Source organism: Leucoraja erinacea, chromosome 13 (genome assembly GCF_028641065.1).
Source record: "Leucoraja erinacea ecotype New England chromosome 13, Leri_hhj_1, whole genome shotgun sequence".
NCBI lineage: Eukaryota > Metazoa > Chordata > Chondrichthyes > Rajiformes > Rajidae > Leucoraja > Leucoraja erinaceus.
Genome location: NC_073389.1, coordinates 12,675,582 through 12,693,324, shown reverse-complemented (window position 1 = coordinate 12,693,324; position 17,743 = coordinate 12,675,582). Strand labels below are relative to the sequence as shown.

The 17,743-nt window shown below is 40.0% G+C and overlaps 1 protein-coding gene across 4 annotated transcripts; it reads right to left on the bottom strand.

The window, feature by feature from the left end:
• Nucleotides 1–118: 118 nt before the first annotated feature.
• LOC129702641 (superoxide dismutase [Cu-Zn]-like) lies at nt 119–15,782 on the bottom strand. 4 transcript variants are annotated; one of them, XM_055644494.1, is made up of 5 exons: nt 14,668–15,279; nt 8,797–8,890; nt 5,772–5,838; nt 4,972–5,089; nt 119–4,292 (listed from the first exon to the last, which is right to left on the bottom strand). In XM_055644494.1, exons 1-5 carry the CDS (start codon nt 14,791–14,793, stop codon nt 4,149–4,151), a joined length of 549 nt encoding a protein of 182 aa, XP_055500469.1. In that variant the 5' UTR covers nt 14,794–15,279; the 3' UTR covers nt 119–4,148. The 4 variants fall into 4 exon arrangements, with proteins under 4 accessions (XP_055500469.1, XP_055500470.1, XP_055500472.1 ...); XM_055644495.1 differs by having other exon boundaries at nt 14,692–15,278; XM_055644496.1 differs by lacking the exon at nt 14,668–15,279 and adding an exon at nt 15,294–15,782 and having other exon boundaries at nt 3,665–4,292.
• Nucleotides 15,783–17,743: the final 1,961 nt, after the last annotated feature.

The following is a 17,743-nucleotide window of genomic DNA, read 5'->3' as shown; positions in this document are numbered from 1 at the left end:
CCACTGACACTGCAGAGCCCATGTGTTGTTATGAAACACAATAGTAAAAATGTCAGCTTTAAACCTGCCTCATTTACTTTTGCTCGGGGTCCACCAGGTCTGTGGATTGAAAAATGGCTAAAGAAATCACAAGAACCTGCAGACCAATCTTTGTTGCAGACTGACATAAGTGGGGCATAAAGGGTCGGCAGAGGTGTAATTTGGGATAGATCGCTTCTTCCACTTTTTACAATGGGCTTCCCTATGTGGAGTCCAATTTCCCTTACAAATGAACTCGAGATTCTCATTGCCACCCCACTTATCCTTCTGCCATTTTGTATGGTCATGGGCCAACGATTTTCACAAGTTGGTGTGATATTCCTTTTTTTCAAAGAAGGTTATGAGAATATCCTTGAAGCACTTCCATAGTCCACGATCATCTCTTATGCCTAAGCTTTCAAAGGTATTTTTAGGAACTTGGTGTCAGTAGAACAGCTGCTGAGTCATATTGATAACGCAGTAAATGTTCATGTTCATAAATGATCGGAGCAGAATTAGGTAATTCGGCCCATTAATTCTACTCTGTCATTCAATCATTGCTGATCTATCTTTCCCGCTCACGCCCATTCTCCTGCCTTCTCTCCATAATACCTGACATGCATACGAATCAAGAATCTATCTATCTCTGCCTTTAAATATCCATTGACGGCCTCCACAGCCTTATGTGGCATTAATGCCTATTTGACCACCCTCTGACTAAATAAATTCCTCATCTCATTCCTAACCGTACGTCCTTTTATTCTGAGTGCTGAGTCAAATATCACGCCAAGGTTTTTGACGTGAGGTTTGAGTAGTGGGGTAAGGCTTCCAAGGCTGCCTGCTATCATTTTGATTGAGTCCGAGGGGCCGAGAAGGATGACCTCAGACTTACTCTCGTTTAGTTGGAGGAAGTTCTGGGCTATCCTACACTTTATATCCTCGAGGCAGTGGGTAAGGTTAAACAGATTTGATTGGTTTTTGGGCTTCAGGGGGAGATAGAGTTGGGTATCGTCTGCGTAGCAATGGAAGGAAATGCCGTGCCTTTCAATGATTTGGCCTAACGGGAGCATATACAGGGAGAAGAGAATGGGGCCAAGGATGGAACTTTGTGGAACCCCACAGCAGAGATTAGCTGGGGAGGAGAATGAGTTGCCTATGGTGTTGTAAAAAAGGCATATGGCATGCTTGCTGTACTCAGTCTGAGTACAGAATTTGAGAAGTCACGCAAATGATTTCTAAAGTTTATATATGGTGGTTTGAGAATATGTTCCCTGAAGACCTAATTCGCTAACATGCTAAAAAAGGGAAAGCTACTGTTTCGACTGTACAAATACCTTTTGTTTTTAAAGAAATATGGGAATAGTGCTGCACAACATAGTTAAGGCTGTATCGGATATGGCATCATCCTGCACATCAATAATGAAAAATAATGAAAGTCAAAGGTAGTTTCATTTTTTAATACAGTGTTGTTGGTGACCATGTTGATCCTATGCTATTTACAAGCTCAATGTACCAGTTAAGTGTGGAAGTCAAACTGAATGCACTTATGAAAGGTGATGATTAGAGCCAGGATGTTTAGGTGCTAAAAATCTCTGAAATAGGCAGGCAAAAAGGCAAAATAAAATTACAAAAAAGGCACTTATTGACAAAAAGGCACCTTTTCCACCACCACCAAAATATGGTTAAAAATTATAATTATAAAGGTATACTACATTATTGCCTGGTTGCACATAACTACCAGCATTTTTTTTTCAAATTACTGTGCCGTCTGTTTGATGGAATATGCTTCAGTTGTGAAAAGCTTCTTTCGACCCCAGTTGAGGTCACTGGTGCATTCCTGAAATAAGCTACAAACTTCTCATGTTGATTTCTTGTGCATTACAACTACCTTTGAGCAATTTAGCTATGTTTTGTACTTCTTCAAGATCTTTGTTAGCTAAAGTCCCCCTCTCACATTTTCCTTGTATGTCTTTACCTACATCGCCAGAAACTTTAAGTACAAAGTACAGCAAGTGAAGATGTAAACAAATACTTCCAGTGTCAAGAAATACTCCTTTGATGGTTGACCTCCCTCCAGTTTACCGATGACCACATTGGCAACATATCTCCCCACACATTGGTTGTCTCGTCTATTGAGATCCATATTTTGATGCATGCAACCATCTCAAATTTTCTGCACAACAATGTTGAAGTTGCTGTCATCATAATTTTTCTGTAATGATGACTCCCTCGGTATAGGTTCCTTTGTGTATTTCCCTAAAACACCTCTGAGAGATTTGTTTTCCAATTTTCACAGTGGACAAGCTAGATGCAGGAAAATGTTCCCAATGTTGGGCGAGTCCAGAACCAGGGACCACAGTCTTAGAATAAAGGGGAGGTCACTTAAGACTGAGGTGAGAAAAAACGTTTCACCCAGAGTTGTGAATTTATGGAATTCCCTGCCAGAGGGCAGTGGAGGCCGAGTCACTGGATGGATTTAAGAGAGAGTTAGATAGAGCTCTAGGGGCTAGTGGAGTCAAGGGATATGGGAGAAGGCAGGCACAGGTTATTGATAAGGGACGATCAGCCATGATCACAATGAATGGCTGTGCTGGCTCAAAGTGCCCCCTCCTGCCTCTATTTTCTATGTCTGTTTCTATGAATTCCAGCATTAATGAATGCTTTGCACAGATCACCCGAAAACTCAGATTTGCGATTGGAGTCAGCAGTAAATGTTGTGAGGAGACAAGCTTGCGTATTTCCTATCTTCAGTTTCTCTGCCGTCGACTTGTGTTTAGCTGTCTGTACATGCTGGGAGACAAAATATTTATTCTCATGATTCATTGCTTTCTCACATGCTTTGCAAAACTGCATACTGTTGGCTGTAGAGAATATATCACTCCCGTACACTCTCATCAAATCGTTCAGATTTTTACAAGGCGTTGACGACTTTAGGCATTTTGACGCTTGCAGGGGTAGATTCTACAAGAGCGGGGATGCAGACGTCTATAGGCAGGCCAAGTACAAGCTGAGAAGAGGAATCAGAGCTGCCAAGGAAAGCTACTCTGAGAAGTTGAGCAAGTTCTCAACAAATGACTGTTCTTCAGTGTGGAAAGGCTTGCAAGAAATCACAAGCTACAAGAGGAAAAACCCCCGCTCCTCGGGCAATCGTCAGCTGACCAATGGCCTGAACGAGTTCTACTGCAGGTTCGATTAACCCTGGTACCCCACACTCCATCCCCAACCAACACTTCACACCCACTCATAGCTTGACTCCAGTTTGAAAAGACTAGATCCTTCACTTCATACCTACTTAATGCATGACTCCAGTCTGCAAAAAATGGACCCTTTCCCACGCACCCGTCTCCAATCACCACTTAACACCCAATTACAGCCGGGTTTCGTGCTTGTAAGTTACGTTAAAATGGCAAAAAAGGCTGATTTAGGCACTCAATCGGGAAAAAGGCATTATCTTCCTGAAATCATCAAAAAAGGCACGAAAAGGCACATGGCATTTATGGCAAAATCCTGGCCCTAGTGATGATGATAATGATTCTGACAAAAGGATCCCAGTGAATCAATGTGTTACTTAAGACATCACAAGAAATCTATTAATCGTCTAACAATCAACATGTCTTAATATGAAATATTTGCCTACAGGCTTATAAAAACTAAAACAACGTTTATGAAAAGTAGCAGAATGTTTATTTTTAATCATTAATTAATCAACAGAATCGAAAGTATAGATTTTGGTACAGACTACCCCAAGAAAATGAACATGCCGCATTTCAACAGGGCAGTTCCCAATATTAACATGTATTATAAAATACTTTTACCATTAGACAAATGTTAATATTAGTTAAATATATTAATAGATTCAACATTTAAAAAATCATGCTGCAGCAGAGTTTACAAGATGGAAATATGGTGCAGAATAGAACTAGACAACTGTCTTTTGATTATAATAAAGTTACACAAAAATTCTGAAGAACTGCACATTTAATTCATTTGCAAAATTCACATGCAATGGAAATTGAAAAAAAAATGAACAAAAACGTTTTGATTATGTTTTTGCACATCCACAAAGAATATTTACCAATGTTTCAAGACAAGATACAGCTCTTGGTACAAAATACATTTATCTTTGTTGCTTAATTTTTTTCTTCCAAGTATTCCTCGGAAATATTGCTCTGACAAATTCCAATCACTCCCCAGGCTACACCATTTCCTTCACTTCCTGCGATTGTGCTATCTTCCTTATCAGATTTGCCTGGTTCATCTTCACTTTGGTGAATCTTTTAAATATATGACCATGCATTCAATAGTGAAATTCGACATTAGAATAGGTAACCAAATATCTGTAAATTAATATTTGACTTTTTCTTCCTTTTAATAACATACAAAGGGAGCTAGTGTAGGTGCTAGTTCTGTTTTCCTGGCAATCATCTAGACACATTATTTCAAACTAAGCTGGCATGGTACAAGTATGGGAGATCTCTCTGAATTTGGTTTGGATGAATTGTGATTGCAAATAAACCAGAAGTACATTCAGGGCATGATTTATTTCATTTAGCAGTAATTCATGTTTTGGATATTAAAGTATACTAGACCATGGGGGATCCGTTGGGTACCATCCCCACAACACGCGGTTGCGGGGGGTGGGGCGGCGGCCTTCGGCATCACACACACGCACACACTAACCCCCCCCTTGATATTATATTAATATTATTCATTTGCTCCTTTTACCCCATCCCCTGCCCTATCCACTTACGCATAGCCCCCAACTGCGCAGGCACTGCTAGAGGGGGGGGGGGGGGGGCAAAAATGAGCCAATTACTTACTGATGCATTAACAGGCAGCCAAATATTAATTTTGTACATCTATAGTCAATCAGCATTCAATATCTGCAGTTCTGTATTTTTTAATTCATTTGTTTTACATTTTAGCAATGTAACTACTAAGTCTTATACCTACCACCAGTGTTCGTCCAATAATAGAATTAATTCCTGTCAGATGGAGATGGGATACCTGCAGATCCATTTTGGCCAAACCATCTTCATTTGCATTTACAATGCCCAGAACTCCTGCATATCTACAGTGAGTGGAAAGTGTTTACCTTTAAAGTATATAATTCCATAGGATAAAGGAAGATTATTTAATCATTTGTATTATTGATTGCCCAGATTTATTAAGTTACCTTTTTCCCCCCATGCTTAAATTTCTCATCAACAAATTCATCTACTTTTGTTACAGCAAATTGCATTTGCATCACTATTTCCACTACAATATTTCATGGTTTAATTCTGAAGAAAAAACATATTATGAGTCTTCTGTTCAATACTGCTTGTTATTCTCCAGTCTTCCTATGAAAGAAGGACCACATACTGCAGTAGAAGAATACATTTTGTTGGCCATCTTCAAATTGGTGCCCATCCATTAACAGAGAAAGGTCAAAAGCACATACTTTTTCCCATTTTGGAGCTTGTTAAACCCTGTTTCTTACACACTTTAACACGGGTTGCAGCTCTTCACCCTGCACCTCCAAAAAAAGTTAACGAAGCCCATGCATTCGAGGCCTCCATTCTATTCTGTGTTCTTTTGATACTAAAACAGAGAATTCTCTTGGAATATTGGGGAAAAAAGACTGTTATTTAATTTTTACAAATTAGTACAATATGGTTGTACACCTCAATTAAATGTGCGAAAATGAATACTCATTTAAACCAATTGCATTTTAGCTTTATTTTTAGCAATGCCTCCCAAATGGTACATACCTGTTCTCTTGTTGTGCTCCATTTGTTTTGTTGTACGGATTGTAATGAGGTCCTGCACTTATCCAGTCTGAAACAAATAATTTACAAGTGCTTCCATAAACCTAGATAACCAGAGTTTACCCAGAGGAGAATGCAAGAGCAGCATATTGATAAATACAATTACAATTGTTTACTACTGGTTGAGAGCTTAAGCACTCAAATCTTTTACATACATCTGACCACAAAAAAAATTGGATGGATGATACCAGGATCTTCAAGATGGTACATGCCCTGATATCTCCCTTTCAAATTCTCAATATACTTGCACATACATTTGGGGCCTGCTCCTCTGAAAATGCAAGAGGCTAAGCAGATTTGAGACAAAATGTCATTTTTCATATCAGGTAAAAATGCGAAAAGCACGACTCTGCTAGTGGTGAAACTGCTTTCTCCTCGCCTGCACTACTTGTGATAGACCACCTTTTCATCACAAAACACTGTAGAAAAACACAGAACTTAAGATGTTCTTGTGGGCTTAGATGGACTATACCCACTTCTAGATGATGTTTGGAACTATCTCATCCCCATTCAGTCAATTTATCATTTCTACTCTCTGATTCATCACTCCATTTCCCCACCACTACATCCTTCATGAAACCATCCGCAAACCAATATCCATCACTCTAATAATTAGCAGCAGAATAAATCTGTTATTTTGTATGAACCAGCATAACCCTGCTGCATTTTAATGTTAATAACATGGTTTCAGCATAATTTGAATTCTCAACTCATTCTTATGAAAACCAGGGTGGAAATTATTTAGTCCTGGTGATTTGCTAATCTTAATTCACATTATCATTATTTAGCCTACATTAATGTTAGATAGTTCCTGTCTTCAGTTCTGTGGCTTCATCTTTTTCTTAAAAGTAAACACGGGCACAAGGTAATCATCCAATCTCTGTACCATTTTTAAACATATATTTACAATTAAAAGGGCCCTCAGGGCAATCATAGTGGTGCTGCCACAGTAGTACTGATGGAGTAATATTTATAGAGTTCAAGGTTCTTAAGTCAATTAACAGTTTTTTTGGAGAGTGGGTTTATCTCAAAGCTATCCCCATCAAAGTTTTTTTTACATAGAAGGCAACATGTGATTATATGGCACTTGGCTTGATCCAGATTCCTGCGTTCAGGGCTAGGAAATGGTGGATTTGCAACTTTTGGATTGAGGAAGATAATAGAGTAGGCTATAATAAAGGTTAGGGGTATATCTTTTGCAGTAAAACTCTGATAAACCTCTATCTAATAGCTTGGAAATCCTGATGGTTTGGTATTTGGCTCACCAGGTGCAAATTTCCTTACTCCCTCTTAAAGAGCAGGACCTCATTCCCAAGCCTCCCTTAAACTCACCGGGGCCTAATGTCCACGCACCCTTTAAATTCATCTGGTTGTTTCCCACATACCTATGATACCTGGTTAACCAGAAAATGTATTATATTTCTGTACTACTTTAAGAGTGTTGCAATATTAAATGGAATAATATTGAAAAAAATCTGGGAAAATCAGACAGCTTGGCACAGCTAAGTCTCGAGCATGGTGGATAAATTGAGATTTACTGTAAGTGGAGTTCCATAACTAATATAATTAAGATCTCTTATTGAACATCAAGAAAAGATCAGGAATCATTTCTTATACCACCATGGTGTTGATTTTGATATTCTTTCAAAGGCTTCTTTCATTTTCCTTTTTACGTAGCTGATATCTTATTATTCTGCTGTTTATTGTATCACTCTCAGGATCAGAGCTAATTTGTGCCTTTTTTTCCTTTCCTTCTCCTTTACCAAACTAATCTTGTTACTGTGCCAATTTGCACAGGCTCGGGTTATGGTTTAGAGGTCATAATTCTCGAGCTCCCTTGCTAACATTACAGGAGACTGGGAGAGTAAAAGCACAGGATCAGCCATGATTAGCAGAGCAGGCTGTAAGGGTCATATGACATACTTCCTACTTCTGTTTATTTCATTTCTTTAAAATTATCTAGTACTTTACAGACTTCTCTATTCATCCCAATGCATTGACATCAAAAAGATCACATGACTGGATCCATCTTTTTTTAGCCAGTTAGAGATGTCTCATCCTGACATCACATAGACAGCTCCTCTCACTGGCAGTCTTGTGTGCCATGTCAGTATACTAGCTATGCTTTATCCTAATACTTGTCAAATGGATTAATATTTCAGATTGTCCTTTTGTGTTTCAGTTTGGGTCCCCTTATTCTGAAAATAAACTGCAAGCCCATTTTGGGTCTTGGTTCTGGTCCGACAGCGGATATCGCGTGACTGTAGTTTGGACCTCCTTTTTATTTAACTACTTTAAACTCACAGTTGCAACTGACCAAATTCCCAACTTCACGCTCTATTTAAAGCAATCTTTGACCACTGCACACCACTTTTTTGCAGCCAGAATGTCCAATGATTGGGCTATACTCACTAAGGAACAGAGGTTCACCAAATATATTTTTGGCTTAACTGGCTTGTGATCTATAAATATACAATTAAGTTGTTACACTTTGTAAAACATTACTGATCAAGCATCACAAGATCTCTTTTCCTATAAAATATTGCAGTGCAATCAAAAGAGACAGTCAATAAGACATTGAAATGATTATTAGAACATTCAACTATAACTGCAGGAACCCATTTAAATTTTATTAATTCACAAGATGTAGATTGCCCTAATTGCTGGCTTGTTGGGTCTTTTCAGAGGACATCAAAGTTGACTTATCTAGGATCTAGTTTGAGTTGTTACATTAGTGTTTTTAGATTTAAAAATCCATTTGCTTCACAATCACCATTGCTGTTTCTCACTTTTTATTCAAATTAAAAATCCCATTTATTAAATTAGGATTGGTTTAAACTGTCAGGTCATTTGTCAGGGATTTTGGGTTCTAGCTGATTAAGTTAACTCCCATGCCCCATATAGAAACAAGCTAAAACAACATGTGTTCTGTATGTAACTCCTTCAGCAGTAAATATACTTGTTATACCATTTGATATGTCACCAAAACAATGAACGTGAAGTCCATGCTTTCCCGGGGGCAGTCCAGAAAATTCTCCTGATATGGTCAAACATCCACTTTCCTACAAAAAGCAAAATACCACATGCTGGTATTGGAAGTCAGTTTAATGAAAGCTATTTATTTATGCCTTAAACATTAGTGACAATGCAGCAAATGCAAACACAAGAGATGACTGTTGCACAAACTTTAATATGTTGCAATGGTGTACTTGAACCATATCATATTTGTGTGTAATTTTACATTGAATTAATTAAAAATGTGTATATATCCATGCAGGGAAAACATTTGGATTACGCAATTGTCATCAGAAAAGGGGTTTCATACCAAGGTGAAAACAGTACAACATTTAAGAGTAAGTTATTGCAGTGCTCAAAAGATTAATGGCCAAGATCTATGAAGTCTACTAAAAGTACCAAATCTATGTGACGTGAAGAAAGAGAAAACTTAAATGTACATCTAAATGGGAACAAATATCCTCTACTTGAAGAGATTTGAAGGGCTATGAGGGTGACAGCAAAGATGCATTCAATTTGTTTTTAAAATGAAGGTGTTCATAAAAAAAAAACACATCCTAGCCAAATTTGAAATACAGGTTTTAAATCCATTGAGAAAACGCTTATCCAGTAAATTACCTTTTTTGTTGTTGGACAGAAGAATGCACCTGAATGCCTTATTTTTAAAATATATACTTAATAAATATTATGTTTAGATTGCAAAGTAATACATTATTTCCAATATTTTGTATCTAGATTATTTTTCAGTGAAGTTAAATGAGAGTGAAAAAGGTGTAAGAAAAAAACAAAGTGCTGGAGTAGTTCAGTGGGTCAGGCAGCATCTCTGAAGACCATGGATAGGTAGGTGACAGGTCGGGACCCCTTTTTAGACTGATTGTGGGGGTGGGGGATAAAGCTGGAAGAGGGACAAAGCATGGTGAGTGATAGGTGAATAGAGGTGAGGGGGTGGAGGTTGATAGGCAGATGGATGGATAATTTTCTGGCTTTTCTCCAAACATCTTACTTAATAGCTTACTTAAGAACAATGCTCTTAAGGAAACAATGTCAGCTGCCTCTGCTGTTGAAGAAAGCTGCTTCTAAAGCTGCTTAGCAATTTATGTGGTGATAATTTTGTCCTTTCTTATGGAGGATTGTTGTACATCAGTTCCATCATCAAACCAATTGAGCAACCAACCTCAATAACAAATTCTCATAGAGAGCAAATTAGGAAAAATATGTTTAATTATTCATTTTTCAGTGTTAAATTTCAATGGAGCTGCAGTGTCCACTGAGTACAGTATTTATAGATTGTGCAGTTGCTCAGACTAATAGCTGGATCCAGCAGCATTTCGGACCCCCAGCTCTGGATGCACACCCCCTCTACGCTTTAGATCCCAAGCACTCATTGCAGGCTAATGAGTGGGCCAGATGCCAAAGTATCAGATGCCAAAAATGTCCCAGTTGTTAACCATTTATACATCCCCTTCCTTTCCCTTACCAACCTTTCTATCCTCGACCTGCTCCATTGCCACATGCAAACTGGGGGAATAGCGTCTCATATTCTGTTCGGCTACCTTAAAACTCAATACTATGAACATTGAAGTTTCCAATATCAAATAATGACCCATCTCTTTCCAGTGACTGCCCTCTCCCCCCCCCTCATTTCTCCCACTAACCTTCCCCAGTCACCCTATTCCTTTCCCCTACTTTGTACACTCACATCCCATACCCGAGTACCTTATTTAGTTTAGCAGCGTGAGGTGTAAATGGAGTAATGAAAGAGAGGTTGGCTTGTGTGGTGGTCTGAATGCGCCCACAATTCTCTCCAATTTCTTGCGGTCTTGGATGGAGCTGTTCCCAAAACATGCTGTGATGCATCTGTAGAGGTTAGTGAGAGTTGTTGGGGACATGCCAAACTTCCTAAGCCTTCTAAGGAAGTAGTATTTCGTTATTATACCCTTTCTTTCTCATCCCCCTGTACCCTTCCACCCATGTCCCTCCCTTTGACTTTACGTCACTCCTTTCCTTATCGGACACCCTTTTGTTTATTTTTCTCCTCTAGCATGTCACCTACTCCACCCATCTGCCAATCAAACTCCCCTCACCTGTATCCACCTGCCACTTATCAGGCCTGCCTCCACTTTTCTTTTCCAGCTTTCTCCCCGATTCAGTCTGACGAAGTGTCTCGACCTGGAACATCGCCTGTCCATTCCTTCCACATATGCTACCTTTCCCGCTGAGTTCCTTCAGCGCCATATGTTTTGCTCAAGATTCCAACATCTGCAGTTCCTTGTGTCTTCAAAGTATCAGGATTGTGAACAATCATTGTGTTACACTATGCTGGTTTCCACAAGCACACATAGCATGGCAGGCTAGTTCTGGTACTTCCTATATCATCCTGGACCACCACAGACATAGGAAGTAGTATCATCATCTGGAGGAGCTTCAAAAACATCTGAACACTCTGCAGCTCATCTTCATGGGTGATCGCCTCACATTCAGCTAATTTCTGGAAGTAGCTCACAGCCCAAGCAAGATTAATCCGATGGTGATTGCTGACATAAAAAGTAATTGAAAATAAAGATGCTGGAAAACTGATGGAGAAATAATGCTAGTATTTCAGATCGAAGAGCCTTTAAAGTTTTCCAGTCTTGAGAGGAAGAGTCTTTGACCTGAAACATTAACTCTGCTTCTACTTCCCTTGATAAACTTGAACTGCAGAATGTTTCTAACATTAATGTTTCTTTTTTTTTAAACAAAAAACACTTCAGGAGATCCAACGCTCACTAGTTTCCATTGGAAACTGAGCAGATTCATAAGGAAAACAGCAAAACTGATGTCAAGGACAGAAAATTAACAAGTTTGAAAATTGAAAAAAAATTAGAAACATTCTAACGATTGCATTCTGGCTGAGATTTAATGGAAATATTCAAATGTGAAGAATATAATGAATAAAATGGATGATTTGACACATATTGGAAGTAATGTAAATATTATGGATGCATAGGTTAGAGAAGAGTAGAAATTCAAGATTTCCTTACATGCTTCATGGAAACGCAGAGAATGAAAAGGAAGGGTTAATAGCAATGTCAGAAATAATCATAGCTGTGAGGGTAGATGATACGCTAATAGAATCATCAAATCATGCTAAATGCATTGGTAGAAATGTGACAAGGATATGTAAATAAATGGGGGGGAATATTGTGTAGTTTTGGATAAAAAGGGACCTTAGAATGTTTGACCACCTTTCTTTGAAGTATTTAGATTTACAAAGATGTTGCCAGAATTGGAAAATTGTAGCTAAGGTGATTGAGGCAAAGTGAACTGCAAGAGATCCACTGGAAAGTAAATCAGATAGAACAATGGCAAGTATTTTAAGAGGTTCAGGACAGTCAAGCTTTGTAATGAATCTATTGAGATTCCAAAAATGATAATTTTTAAAAACATAAAATTAAAAACCTCCAATATCCTGAAATATAAGGGGGAAATTGATCCAGAAAGAATAAATGTTTCATTTTTAGAGCAGGTATTAATGGGTAATCGGTGGGTGGTATTTACCATTTTGAAAGATGATTAGGCTAAGGAGTGATGCTTTTTAATAGAATAAAGTCTGATGTTTGACATGACTGAGCTTGTTGAAACTTAGCCATAACCCTTCTGGAGTGGGAATGGTTATGTGGCCACTCCCCACCCCAATAAAAGGCACAGCTGAGAAACAGGTCCAAGGATTTCCCTGTTTGTTGCACTCAGTCCACCCAGATCTCACAATTGATAACCATTTTAAATCCCTTTCCATGCCTATCCTGATCTTTCTGTCTTGAACCGCCTCCACTGCCAGAGCGAGGCCACGTGCAAACTAGCGGAACAACAAACATTGAATTCTTCAAACCCTCCCTCCCTTCCTCCCTACACTGCCCTTTCATCCCGCTTTCTCCTGTGCCCCACATGGACTCGCACCTATTCTCCCCTCCCCCTACATTCCTTCCTTTGGCTTCAAATTTGCAACCATTAAATCCTTTGTTTTGTTTCACCGCTTGTTTTTTTTTTGCCTAGCCTTTATACAACCATCTATACTATCAAATATCCCCCCCCCCCGCCTTTGTTCACCTAATACCTGCCACGCTTTGTTCTGCCCCTCATCTCTTCCAGCTTTCTTTCCCCCCACAATCTGTCTAAATGAGGGTGCCAACCTAAAACATCACCTATTCATGTTCTCCAAGGATGCTGCCTGATCCGCTGAGTTACTCGCGCACTTTGTTTCTTCCCCTGTTAGTCATCTAGGTTGGGTAGTTCCTCATGGGCACGGTCGGGGTCAGTGTGGGGCATGAGCTGTACTGGGGATTCGTGCGAGCTACCTCCCATCTCTTCCCCATGCACTCTCAGATCTGGGTCTCTGCGCATCCCTCTGCAATTGGATCCTCGACTTCCTCATCTACAGTCTGTCCGTACTGGTGGAAATGTGTCATCCTCGATAACAATCAGTACGGGAGCACCTCTGCTTTACTCACTCTATACTCATGACTGCGTAGCCGGACATAGAGCTAACTCCATCATCAAGTTTGCCGACGACACCACTGTTGTTGGACGAATCACTGATGGGGACGAGTCAGGGTATACAAGTGAGATCAACCGATTGACCAAATGGTGCCAACACAATAACCTGGCTCTCAACACCAGCAAAACCAAGGAACTGATTGTGGATTTTGGAAGGGGTAGGATAGGGACCCACAATCAACGGGCAGATGGTACAGGAGCCTGAAGTCTGTTACATCGAGGTTCAGGAACACCTCCTTCCCCACAGCCATGAGGCTATTAAACTCGTCAACAGACTCTGAACTGTAACAGCCTACTGCACTTTATCTGCTTAATTATGTGTATATTGAACTGATCTGTTCTGTATTTTTGCTTACAATATTCTGTTGTGCTGCAGAAAGCAAGAATTTCATCGTCCTATCTGGGACACATGACAATAAACTCTCTTGACATAAGGGTCGAGATGGCCTGTTTCCGTGCTGTAATTGTTATATGGTTATATGGACTTGACTTGAATGCAGTGCAGAGTTGGCCAAGAACCAATTTGCTGAATTCAATCAGGTATTCTGCAAGTTTGTCGGTGAACAGCAATAAAGTAACATTGTAACCATAACTTATATGTTAATAAAGCTGCAGATATTTAACAAAAAGGAGATCATTCAGAAAATTAATATGAGCATCTGTTGGCACTGGGCTTGTATTCGCTGGGGTTTGGAAGGATGAGGAGGGACGTCATTGAAACTTACTGAATAATAAAAGGCTTGGAAAGAGTGGATGTGGAGAGGATATTTTCACTGGTGGGAGAGTCTAGGACTTAAGGTCATAGCCTCAGAATTAAAGGACGTTCCTTTAGAAAGAAGATGAGGAAGAATTTCTTTAGTCAGAGGGTGGTGAATCTGTGGAATTATTTGCTACAGAAGGCTGTGGAGGCCGTCAATGGATATATTTACGGCAGATAGATTCTTGATCAGTACAGATATCAGGGGTTATGGGGTGAAGGCAGGAAAATGGGGTTAGAAGGGAGGGTTAGATCAGCCATGATTGAATGGTGGAGTAGACTTGGTGGACTAAATGGCCTAATTCTGCTCCTATCAATTATGACTTTAAAACAGCATGACCCCATAACAGTAACAGATTAGTCATATAATCATACAGTACGGAAACAGGCCCTTCAGCCCAACTTGTCCATGTTGACCACTATGCCCCACCTAAGCTCGTCCCATTTGTCTGTGTTTGGCCCATATCCCTTTAAACCTTCCCTGTCCATGTACCTGTCCAAGTGTTTTTTAAATGCTGTTTCGACCTTAACTACCTCCTCAGGCAGCCAATTCCATACTTGCAATATCCGAGGTAAAACGGGCCTTCTCACGATCGTCAGTTCTGGAATAATTCGACAATGAGCTGACTGCAAGAAGTTGAAGAGAGCCGAGCTGGGCATAGTGTTGAACACTCATTGGAGAACTTCGTTCTAACTCGCGAAGGTCGCCTGCCCGTGATCGATTTTGATCAGTGTACGAGGATAAAACAGAGATCGATCAAAAGCTGATGTGCGTATGTGTAGGAACTCAGTGTCTCCACATGGAGCTGGGCTTTTTCCCCTGGGCGGGACTTACTTCGAGCATTTAAAAAAAGATACAGCTCGGAAACAGGCCCTTCGGCCCACCGACCGTACATTCACACTCGCTCTATGTTATCCCACTTTCTCATCCACCCCTTACACATTCGGAGCAATTAATCTATAAAAAGGGACCCGGTTTATACGTCGCTGGTCCATTTCCCTCCACAGATGCTGCCCGCCTCGCCGACTCCCTCCGGCGGTTCTGTACTTCAGCACAGAAACGGATGTGAGCAGCAAGTTCCGCGTTTAGTCCACTTTACCCAGACTTGAGCCTTCAAGAAGACACGGGCCACCGCTCGCCATCCGCTTTGAAAACTCACATTCAAACTGAGGCGAACGACTCCAAAAGCACGGAGGTAACCAGTTAATATGCAGATAGCCCTCGCCATGCTTCCCGGGATCCACCACAGCAGCCAAAACCAAAGATCGCCCGCATCTGCGCAAAGCTGCTAGTCAACACGGTCCGGTTTGGGAATAACTCAGCGGGTCAGAAAATGATAACTTACCATTCCTGGCAGTCACATGTGGCTATGCTGATGAGATTCTTCCCATTGTAATTAATTACTACCCTCCTCAATTTGGTCCGATTTTTACAAATATAATGATGACTAATAAACGGCAGATGCTGGTTTATACCAAAGATAAACTCGGAATACTAGAGTAACTCAGCGGGCAAGGCAGCATCCATGGAGAACATGGATAGGTGACGTTTCGGCAGACTGAAGTCTCCAGCATTTTGTACCAATTCATTTGCAACAGGTTATGAAAAAATAATGACCAAAACAGCTGTATCCCCGAAAAAATAAAATAGTCTTATCTGGTACAATAACTCCTTTCTTCCTGGATCCCACCACAATTTTCATCCCCTGCCTTTCTAGAAGGTCCTGCACCATTGCAAGGTTTTTTGGTATTTACACATTTTATTCTTTTTAAATTGGATAACGTCTTACTCTTAATACTGTGTGTGTACCATCTTGGAATGGACTTGGCATCAATAGCTAAAGTAGTTAGACCAACATTACTTAGAGTCTAAGTAATTATTTAGTCTGCCTAAGACAATGCTTTGAAAAACTCCAAGAGTGATGCTTATCTTTAAGATTGAATGGAAAGATTAGCATCTGTTGGAGATCTGCACATCCTATCCATGAAAGTATTTTATAATGTGGTGTATTCGGAGAAGTCATCCAATCTTCATTTGATTTGCTTGATAGATGGAGACACATTGAGTGTCAATTTTAACATTTAATTGGAAGTACAAGTAAACTGCTGCTTCACCAAATAGAATATTTGGGTTTTTGGGGTATAAAGGCGGCACTTGAAGGGGAGGAGTTGTTGCAGATGCAATAGAGCTGTCCTTGTACCTCTAGAAACCAAAACATTCCCATTGGAAGTAAAGTAAATTGCTACTTCACCAATCTCTGCTTCAGTACTAGTGATGGTCTCTTCCACGTCAAAGAAACAAAAAGCACGTTAACCAGTCCGCAAGACACCACCATTCAGCCCAAGCCTCACGTTTGCCAGCACTTGAATTCTGTGCCTCCGTCTGAACTCTTTCTTTCCCTTCCTGCATTGTTCCAATGATGCCCATTGCAAGTTCAAGAAATAACATATCATCTTTGATTAGGCATATTAAAACCCCTGACATGTTACAGAGTGATAAACTGAGTAGGATGTCTCTGAAGAACTCTCAGTAAACAAGTTCAAACACTCCACTTTAATCTTAAACGGTGGTTGGGGAGAGTGGCGATGTTTGTGACAGCCAATAAGGATAGATTAATTTGTTAAGAAGAAAAATGGTGATAATGCTGATGCATTGAAATTATTGGCCTGGAACTATCATCTGTGATTCTTGTACACCTTCCTCTACAGTCCAAAAGCCAATTGTCCGCTGCTGCTTCATCGGGGATGGAAACTTCATATGATCAGGTGGAAACGTTAAATGATTGCAACACAATGAAGTCACTCCACATGACATTCAGGTTTAGCTACAACTCTTCCACCCATTACAACTACAACTGAAGTCTCATAACATTCAATGGTCATAATTAACTGCCTAATTTTTTACCCAATCACAAGTACTATTTCATGTTAATCATTTATCACTGAATAGAAACATAGAAAATAGGTGCAGGAGGAGGCCATTCGGCCCTTCGAGCCAGCACCGCCATTCATTGTGACCATGGCTGATCGTCCCCTATCAATAACCCGTGCTTGCCTTCTCCCCATATCCCTTGACTCCACTAGCCCCGAGAGCTCTATCTAACTTATTTATGAGTTAAATGGTAAACATAATTTGAGTTAAATGGTAAACATTTAACTCATGTTTACCATTTTTTACTTTGTTTACATGTTTACTTTGGTAAACATAAAATGATCTAGATCATTTTATGTTTACCAAAGAGTATCCTGGCCAATACTTAAATCACCCAAGATAGACACAAAAAGCTGGTGTAATTCAGTGCGACAGGCAGCATCTCTGGAGAGAAGGAATGGGTGACATTTTGGGTCAAGACCCTTGGCAGAGAAAGAGAGAGGGGGGAGCAATCTTTAAAGAAGACAATGCATTGGCAGAGTTTCTACTTGTCCAGATACAAACCTCTTCATCAATGAAACTTGTTACCAATCTCTGGAAAAATACTATAACAGCCTACCTGATCGTCACCACTGATGCATTCAATGTACAAAAACAACAGTACTTGCCACTTTTGACAGCATCCCTACAATCTCTAATAACCAAAGGACATCAGCATCCAGGATATGAGAACATAGC

Excerpts from the sequence above, each read along its gene's own strand:
- LOC129702641 (XM_055644494.1), bottom strand. The coding sequence starts at position 14,793 with ATGCCCAGCTCGGCTCTCTTCAACTTCTTGCAGTCAGCTCATTGTCGA. Across the intron at positions 8,891-14,667 it reads GGAATTGGCTGCCTGAGGAG|GAAAGTGGATGTTTGACCAT; the intron begins GTAGTTAAGGTC and ends TGCTTTTTGTAG. Across the intron at positions 4,293-4,971 it reads TTATTGGACGAACACTGGTG|ATTCACCAAAGTGAAGATGA; the intron begins GTAGGTATAAGA and ends TATATTTAAAAG.